The 10,100-nt window shown below is 43.4% G+C and overlaps 1 protein-coding gene across 1 annotated transcript; it reads left to right on the forward strand.

The window, feature by feature from the left end:
* Nucleotides 1-942: 942 nt before the first annotated feature.
* Nucleotides 943-9,843, forward strand: LOC142024721 (E3 SUMO-protein ligase ZBED1-like). Its single transcript, XM_075016885.1, has 3 exons — nt 943-982; nt 2,610-2,766; nt 3,745-9,843. Exons 2-3 carry the CDS (start codon nt 2,616-2,618, stop codon nt 5,790-5,792), a joined length of 2,199 nt encoding a protein of 732 aa, XP_074872986.1. The 5' UTR covers nt 943-982; nt 2,610-2,615; the 3' UTR covers nt 5,793-9,843.
* Nucleotides 9,844-10,100: the final 257 nt, after the last annotated feature.

The raw sequence follows: 10,100 nt of genomic DNA on the forward strand, positions 1-10,100 counted from the left end.
AAGGTATTTCTTCAGTCAGTGCTCTCATCCATCACAGATTTGGGGGAAGCAGTGAGAGCACTAGATGTTGTACTTAGTGGTGATGTGACCTCTTCAAGGCAACAGAGGCAGTGCCAGTTTCTGTCCTGCCTGGAGAAGGATTGGAGACAGGAGATACTGTTCTTGTGGCCCAGAAATTTGGGCATAGTCTTCGAGAATGAGGAGAAGGTGGGCAAAACTAGCCCATACTATCTATGCTATAAAGTTAAAATTCTAACACTAAGAAAACTAAAAACTATATACAATTATATTTACAGGTTCTGAAGAGAAAGACACAGAGGTAGTTACAGGCATAGAGGATTCCAGCTCAGAAGGAGCTGGACACGTTTTAAGTCAGTTGATTCCCTACTGACCCCAGTTCAGAGCACAAGGAAGGCAACTGGACTGATGTGGACCAGTGGACACACTACTTGCTCAAAATTTTGTTTCAGGGGCGTGATGTGTATACGTACTCACATGTCATATACACACAGGGAACAGCATTTGAAGAACCACGACCCCTCCCTTTGGGAGTTTTTTTTCCAATGGCAAACTATCCACACTTAAAAATGTGTGTATTATTAATTGGGTAGCCCAAGCACAGTGTTTTGGTCCTTGATGTTGAAATCATTGCTTATTAATAGGATTGTTTTGCCCAGTGAATTGAAGATGCAGAGATATTATTATAAATGCAAGCCATAAGATGCCCTCCCCCCGCCACTTCCCTGTTTGTACACAAAGAAGTTTGTATGCAACATCTGTGTTCTGATGTGCTTGCAGCATCGTTGGCATCCAAGAAAACATCCATTTAATTTCAGATCACTTTTCATCTCAGTGTGAACTTTTGAGAGGAGCCCTAAATGAATTACTTCCAGATGAAAGGTTAGCTATCCCGTTTCACTGCAGGGAGCTCAGAGACTGCAAACAACCCACCAGCCTGTTTTATGCCTATGGTAACAAAGCAGTGAGTATACACTGTCATATGCCTGCTTGTTTCTTCATTTGTCTCAGTCTTTTTTCCGTCTATGCACTCTAGTGTATTTTTCTGTGCTGGACACAATATCTGAAATTTACAAGTATTTTAAAGCAAGGGAGGTAAAGTAGTGATTCTTACAGCAAATTAACCTTGAAATCATTTTCCAGGCTTGCCTTATTGAACTAGTCTCTGCCTATGACCAGCTGGAGGTTTTTAAATGTGACGTCACCACATTGGTTATTTCCACTGTAACCCAGCACGCTTTAAACAGCACAGCCAGATTCTCAATGGGATTGTGTAGCACCTTCCGAGCAAATGGCATGTCCTTCCCGAAGGCTTTGCAGAGTTAAATGATGCAATTTCAGGAATAAATAGCAGCAGAGGGCAGGAAGAAAGCAGGAAGCATTAGGAAATGAGATAAGGATGGGTTGGACTTTAAAAAGACTCTCGTGACAAGCATGCTGAAACAGGTGCAAACCGTGCAAAGGCTGTGATTTTTGCATGAAAATATGTCTTGCTCTTTTTGCTTCTTGCTGTCAGAGATGACCTAGGTTTTTATAGTGCATCTATCACCACAGTATCTACTGATGTCATGAGATCTTGTGATTGTAAAATAATAAATAGGGATTCCTAACCCCCCATGAAATGATACATAGTTTGACTTGCAGCATTCCTCCAGAATCTCCTGCACTATATGGAGTGCATATAGCTGAATGTCTTATAAATGACACAGTAGAGTCGTGACTGCAAAGCCCTCTGTCAAAATATTTATATTCATGATTTATGATGCCTTTAAGGCTTGTTGGTCTTTGTAGGTTGTTGCCAGATGGCTCCTCCTCCTCGCATGGAACACTGCAGTGCAGTTATAGGTATCAGATACTTAAATGATCACCTGTTAAAATAAATGGGTGCTCTGAGCATCCCTTTTGGTATTGACATAGATAGAATGTTGGCTTTTAGCTTCTGAATATACTTGGGAGTGGACGACACAGGGGATTTAGAAATGAGTATTTCACAGTGCACAATTCAGAACTGGGAAATCAGAATCCTTTGCCAATAAAGGAAACCCCACCCGTAAGATCTCTTACAGAGGTTTTCCTGTGATAGACCAGAGTCTAGCCCTGCCCTGCACCTATTTTTTCAACTGTTCTTTTTGCTTAGGTGCTTATAAAGTCATACATCATTGAGATATCTGAGTGCCTATACAGAACAGACCACACTGTTGTCTTCACAAGGACAATTTCCTACATCGCAGGAATTACTGGGAGAAATTCCATGCGTGATGTTATGCAGTAGCTCCCTTTAGACAAATTGCAGTGACCTTAAAATCTACAAATTCACTGGCAGAAATGTTTATTGTACAATGGAGTAACAATATTGACTTGCTTTGCAAATCATGGATGACAGGTGCTATGTTAGTGCTAATTATTGCCTGGAGGTAATGTCCATAGTAGAGAAGACCTATGGGTAGATTACAATAATGTGATGTAAATCCCAAGGAACCAGGAACAGAAGCTGGACTCCTATCCAGGCATCCACTTAAATGCCTAAGTCAGAACTGCAGGACCCTGTCCCTTGTCCTTGTTCTAACAATCGTTTTGTTTCCCTCTTTAAGAGCGAAATGGCAGATGTAAATGCCAAAAGGGCGCCTCAGTTCTTGCAGAAATGTATTAAGCCAGAGGACAACGGGGGGGATGCTCAGCCTAAAGAGGAGATCATAGAAGAGCAGTCTCTGCCTGTTATCACTCAATCATACCCGCAGACAGTGCAAGGTATGTGCATTTCCCCGGCATCTTTCTAGAAATGCATTTGGCAATGATGTCATTATGTCGTTGTTATTATCAGTCTCATGTATAGATGCAAAGAGCCAGGTCCATGTATGGTGCTGTATAAATAATGATCACACTTGACGTGAAGGGGACGTTTTAAGTCATTTGCAAATAGCTGAATAGATGTAACAGTTACTGAACATTTGTTAAGAGTCTGATAAGACAATAGGTTACTCATAATCAGCTATAATCTCTTCTACTGATATGCTATCAACTACAGTACATGCCATTCATATCTGTAGCATGCTTATAACATCAATTAAACCCATAAAAACTGTACATGCATCTCCTCTATATAAAGTGTGACCAAAGTGATATTAAACTTTCTCAACTAAAAGCATAAAATTTAATTTTGCATGCTGCTGTGTAGTTTGATGAGAGGACCAGCTTTCAGGAGGAACACAGTTTGGCACAGCACCGAGGAGCTTAGGAATGCTGGCTGAGCCAGATGGCTTCCACACCAGCTCTAGAACTTTCACACCTAATACTGGTCTTCCAGCATGTTCAGTAAAGATCTCCTTCCTATAATTCTACCATCCCCATCACTTATTCATGTTCCTCTGAACTTTAAGGCATGGTTTGCCTGCTGGGATCATCTGGACACATTTCACTTAATCAATCTGCTACTTTTGCATAGTTTCTGCCATTGATGGCACCTTGGGTTCTCCTGTTCTCTGCCAGTAGCACACAGTTTGATCTCCTGGAGGCAAAAATGCTTTGGTCTAACTAAAGTAATTGGGCTCAGTACAGAGGTATTTGGAAGAAATTTATAGCCTGTGATACAAAGATCAGACTAGATGGTTCCTTCTGGCTTGACTCTCTATGAAAATCTGTGAAATAATGAAATTACTGTGCTTTGAGGGGCTAATGCGTGGTTTCGGATGGTATTAATAGTGACATTAGTATTTCTTCTCCTGACAGAGGAAATATCTATGGTGTTTAACACCTACAACATGGCAACCAATCTTGGCCCAGGCTCCAGGAGGAAGAGGGAGAAAAGCGCAAATCACGATGGCACAAACACCTCCCTTTATGTTGATCGCCGCAAGTCAAAGGTGTGGAACTATTATACCAAGCTGGGAGATGCCTATGTTGAGTGCAATGTTTGCAAGAAGCAGCTCTCCTTCCACAACAGTACCACCACCATGCGGGAACACCTCGTGAGGAAGCACAGCATTCGTGACACTTTGCTGTCGCAGCTGAAGGATGACCAAGCTTCCGAGTCTGACTTCATAGCTCAAGAGAACATGATAAAGAGGTCCCGGCAGATGACACCAGAAAACTACATGTACCATGCTGCATCCTGCTCGGAACCGAGGACTGATGTGATTCTGGAACTGGTGCTTGAGATGATATTTCGTGACCTCCATCCTCTTTCTGTGGTGAAAGACAAGGGTTTTGGCCTCCTCATTGGGTATCTAGAGCCTAATTTTACCCTCCCATCTCCTATTCAGCTCTCCAGCATGCTGTGGCATAGATACAATGTGGTAAAGCAGCACCTGGAACGCTATCTGCAAACAGCCCAGTCCATAGTCATCTGCGTAGAGTTCTGGGTGTCCCAACCCAACCAGACATACCTGACAATCACAGCCAACTTCATTGATGGGGAGTGGCACCGGGCAAGATGTATCCTGGAAACCCAGCTAGTGCATGAGACTAAAGGGGAGAGTGATTTAGGGGAGAAACTCTACAGCATCCTCACAGACTTTGGGTTGTCAAACAAATCCATTTTCTGTGTGATGCATGACACCCTGCAAAATACAATGATGAATTCGCAGCAGCTCAAGAGGGTTTATGGCTGGACCAGCCTGTGCTGTGCTGCCCACATGCTGCACTTGTGCATCAAGGCAGGGCTGGAGGTCGAGCAGGTGCAGGAGGCTCTGACTGCCGCCCGGGGTATTGTGAGATACTTCCAGCAGGATGCAAAAGCCACCTGCTCGCTGAACAGCAAGTTGGAAGCAATCAACAAAAATAAGTTGAAGCTGGTGATGGATGTAGGATCTCGTTGGATAACCACAATTGAGATGTGTGAGAGCCTCCTGGACCTCAAATGGGCTATCATGTCCTTGTTGGAGGAACATCCCAAAGGGACGTTGGCTGTGCAGAACTTAGCTGACCACGAATGGAAGCTCTTGCAGGACCTGGTGCCAGTCATGAGAACAATTAAAATAGCCACATCATTCTTGCGTGAGGAGCAGAACATCTCCATCTCTTCTCTGATGCCTTGCATCCATGGTGTTGTCGCTGCCATTGGGCAGCAGTTGGAAGAGTCCAGTGATGTCATCAAGATGGTGGTAGGCAATATAAAGTCAGAGCTGATGCAGCGCTGGAATATATTGGAGGATGAGAAAGTGCTAGAAAGCCCTGCAATTATTGCCTCGTTTCTAGACCCCCGTTTCAAGGAGATGAGGTTCCTGAGCCCCAACCTGAGGAGTGAGCTACATAAGAGAGTCAAAAATATGTTATCCCAGGTCTTCAACCACCAGTCCCCATCTTCTACCCAGTTTTGGGTGCCAAACTCAGACTACAAAGCAGAAGTAGCAGAAGCAGGGAGCCAGATGTCTGCTCATAAAGACAGAGGCCCAAGTGGCCAGTCCCAGAGCATGTATGATATCCTTCTGGGGAAAGATCCAACGGAGAGCATGCCTGAAATCCATCAACAATTGGAGAACTACATTGTGGAACCACTCTGCAAACGCAGCACCAATCCATTGGACTGGTGGAAAACCAATGAGCACCGCTTCCCTGCTGTGGCAAGATTAGGCAGGCAGTACCTTTCCATACCAGCCACCGTTGTGCTGCCAGAGCAGGCCTTTGCTGCCAATGAGAGCACCTTGGAGCATCGGAGAGCAGTTCTTGCCCCTGAAAATCTGGACCAAATTCTGTTTTTGCACCAAAATTTTGATTTTTTAGAATCAATGAGAAACAATAATGAGATCCGGGGCAGAAATCTACACACCCAGTATTAAAATGCAGCTGGGGTGGGGCTAAGCTCAGAGGTGATGTATAGAAGTGTTTAATGCCTGCCTACTTTCTTGAGGGGATTTTGAAAAGGTGTCTGGCCAACTTCATTTCCACCGAAATTATCCTTGGATGTCAATGGGAACACAGTTAAGCCAATGCTGCGTGTTTCTCCAAAACCCTCCCTACATGTACAACACTGTCTTTGTAACCACTTTGTGATAGTTTCATCTAACTGAAATGTAACATAATTCCAGAGCTGAAAGAAAATGTAAGTTATACCAATTTTGATTTCTTAGCATTACCTCTGAATTGGTCATAGGGTGTGCGAGTAAAATCCTAAAGGATGTTTAAAAAACACATTGTAGCAACCTTTTTACAAAACAAAGGTTAAATATACTAATATATGTAAATGTTAAAGAGTATTCACTACTGCTGCATGGATCCTACTGCTACATAGTCAAAAGCTGTGAGTTTTTATGAAAGAGGCCACTCTCCATTATTCTGAGATGTTATTTAAGTTGCACTGATGTTAAAAGCTTCTGTCCCTAGAGCTACTCTCCTCTTTACCAATATTTTGCTTCTGGTAACAGAGAGAAACAAATGAAAGTTATTCACCTAGGGCAGCCTTTAATACATCATGCAATGGGACACTAGATTGAAAGACAGACCCTGTCTGTCGCTAGTTTTCAGTGTGTGTGCCTAGCTTGGTTGGGAGGAGAGAGAGAGGGAAATCTCTCAGAAGTTTTACATATAGGGCGAGAACCTCAGCTGGTACAATAAATCAACTGAGCTATGCGGATTTACATCCACTCATGACCTGGTCCATAAACTCAATTCTTCATTCACATGCCAGTGTTAAAGTCATGTAACTCTATCTTCAATGGAAACAAAAAGGCAGTCCTAATTATTTTGTTAGTCTTTAAAGTGCTACTGGACTGCCTTTTTGTTTGGATAGAACAAAGACTGACATGGTTATCTCTGTGTTATCTTCAATGGAGATACTCCTGTCTTATACTGGTATAAGTGGCTGAGGAACTGGATTGTAGTTTATTTTACATTTGTTTAATTAAAGGGGGATTTTAAATTGCTTCAAGATTCTGTGTGTATGGGTAGTGCGTGATCCTCCACTTTGGGGGGGCCAGACATGCAGCTCTACTCCTACTAGCCAAGGCCCTGCCTCTACCCCGCATCTGCTGCAGCCCCAAGTGTCTCCCCCCAAACTCCTATCCATTAGAGCCCTGAGCACCCACTTCTGCTGCCAGAGAAACTCTGGCCAAACTGCTCCAGCCACTGATCAGCACCTGCACTGAACCACCCCCAGCACCAGCTCCCAGTGCCAGACCCCATTGCTGGGTTGGGCACCCACTGGGGGAGACAGTGGAGCATGGGTGGGTCCAGGGCTTGGTTAAGGCTCAAAGATGATAAGGCCATTGTGGAGAAACTAAGTGAATTCTTTGCTTCAGTCTTCATCGCTGAGGATGCTAAGGAGATTCCCCAACCTGTACCATTCTTTTTAGGTGACGCATCTGAGGAATTGTCCAAGATTGAGATGTCATTAGAGGAGGTTTTGGAACAAATTGATGAACTTAATCAATTGATGAACTTAATCAAGTTTTTTCAGTAACACGCATACTCTTAAGTCATTAACAGAATGCCCCATTCCATTAAAATGCTGACTAACTGGTTTGTGGACATGTCTGTTCTCTCCTACAGACAACCTCCCAACCTTATGAGGATCCTCACAGTCACAGTCTATACTCCAGGAATTCCAGTCCTGGAACCTTTCCTTGCAACAAAGCCCGCTGCCAGCTTTGTCCACATACCTTCTCTGGAAATACCATCACTGGACCTAACCAGGTTACTCACAGAATCACGGGCACTTTCTCATGCTCCTCTACTAACATCATATATGCCATCATGTGCCAACAATGCCCAGATGCTCTGTATATTGGACAGACTTCTAACTCCCTTAGACAAAGGGTTAATGGTCACAAAACAGACATCAAAACACTCCAGATCCACAAACCAGTTAGTCAACATTTTAATGGAATTGGGCATTCTGTTGATGACTTAAGAGTATGCATGTTACTGAAAAAAAATTTTGCACTGCTATTCAAAGAGAAACAGCCGAGCTGGCTTTTATATTCAAATTTGGCACATTAACAGGTGGTTTGAACCGGGATGGGAATTTTCTGAGTCACTATAGGGTCTCGTCTTTATATGTGGCTTAATCTAATTCTTGACCTCCCCCCCCAACCCCTTCACTCTCTGATTTGCTCACCTTGATCATTTTTTTCTGATTTGTCCTCCTTGATTACTGTTTTTGGTTCTCTGTGCCTTAAATATTGAGTCTGTTCTGGTATGGCTATGGTCTGAAGAAGTGGGTCTGTCCCACAAAAGCTCACCTAATAAATTATTTTGCTAGTCTTTAAAAGTGCTACTTGACTGCTTTTTGTTTTGATATTAACCATGGAGGTGGGCACAGAGTTCACAGACTTAGCAGCTTGCAGTACTGTTCTGCTTAAGCCAGCACCATCTCAAGCCAGCTGGGTCAGTGCATAGCCGGGTGTAAAGGTATGGCTATTCTGCAGATGTCCTGAATAGGCACATGGGCCAGAAAGACTACCGAGAAGGCTTACACTCCAGTATAGTGGGCAGTGACAGAAGCAACACTTTCTCTTGGTTATAGATTGCAGTTGGACATTTGCCATTACTGGTGGCAAAGGGAACTGTGCCTCAAGTCAGAGATTCTGCACCTAGTAAGCAGGGATCTCATCAGGGACTGAGGCCTTTTGGCTATGAGCTGTGGTGCGGTGCCAGGGTCCAAAGTTGTGAAGGAGACAGTTTCAGTATGCTGACCTGGCACCTGCAGATCCAGTTGACTTTGCTCTTTAAGTGCCAGAACCGGTATGGGAACTGATGGCTCCACGACAGGCTGGAAACAGCCCAGGGTGCAGGACAGGTCTCTCGCCTGGCTTGAGGGGGTCTATTTTAGCAGTACTCAACTGATGCTCCAAAGTGGGCACATGGCCTGACACAGGTCCTTTGCCCACAGACCCTCGGCCATTTAGCGCCAAAGGAATCCACTTCTTATGCTGCTCTCTGGGCACCAGCAAAGGGGAGCAGTTCCAGGCTGAGTCTTGTGCTGTGGTGCACTCTGTGCTGAAGCCAATGTATTCAGCCTGTGGTCAGCTGTGGAGGGCTCTGACTCAGGATGAACAACCACCTCCATAAGTAGGGCCTTCAAGCAGACATTCAGCTCCTTCTGGGCATAAGGGTGAAGGTTTTTACAACTACAACCCTCGTTCTTCCTGTGGCTTTCCCCTAGACATTTGAGACAACTGTTGTGTGGATCGCTGATGGGCATTGACTTGCTGCATGTTAAATGTGACTTGAAGCCAGGTGTGTGAGCCATGCCCCACCTGAGGCAAAGTCCCTATTGCTAACTAACAACAATACTCAACAACTATTTAAGTAATGCTGACAAAACAAAACAGCAGTCATGGAGCACTTTAAAGACTAACAAAATTATTTATTAATAATTAAGTAATGCTATCAACCAATTATTTACAAAGACCCTAAGGTAGTGTTTTCCAAACTTAAAATATTCACATACCCCTTTTGGGACTTCGGACTTATCGGCATATCAACACTTCCAGTGCCATAGGCAGTCTTATGACAGTCCTTAGTGAACTCTGGGTAGCTCCCTGGAAATTTTTTTTATAATCTAGTGCAGAAAGAACCGTTTTAATACTATCTTGGTATTGAAATTTTTGCTAACCATCTATTTTTTTTTCACAAAAATTCTAAAATTCAACCCCTATTTCAAAGATAAACATAATGTACAAAAAATTAAACAGTACAGAAGCTTATGCTTTATCAATATTGTCAGTTAAATGTAAAGTAATAATCATTAAATTCAAATTTACATATTTACCTAGAAATAACCAAGTTGTTCAACGTGTTACTGCTTGTGACGAGACAGTAGGAGAGGGCTATCTGGCTCAGTGTTGGTGAGCTTAAGGTAAAGATGTGGCTCCACATCAATAAGACAATTTAATGTTTTTGTTTGTTTTTGATGCCAACCAGCACCGAGAATCACAACTCACGTGTGTATGAAGCAGCGGAAGGGAGAAGATACTTAACTACTTTTTCTGACAGGGCTGAATACTTGGAACTAATGCTCAACCAAAATGACAGTGTCTTTTGCTCAAATGCTGTTTTCAGGAAGCCATCTGAAGCAAACTCCAAGAGCTGTTCTTCTGAATCTGAGAGGTTATTTGGCCATGTCTAGACACTGACAAGGAAAGGGT

Source organism: Carettochelys insculpta, chromosome 22, assembly GCF_033958435.1.
Source record: "Carettochelys insculpta isolate YL-2023 chromosome 22, ASM3395843v1, whole genome shotgun sequence".
In the NCBI taxonomy this organism is placed as follows: domain Eukaryota; kingdom Metazoa; phylum Chordata; order Testudines; family Carettochelyidae; genus Carettochelys; species Carettochelys insculpta.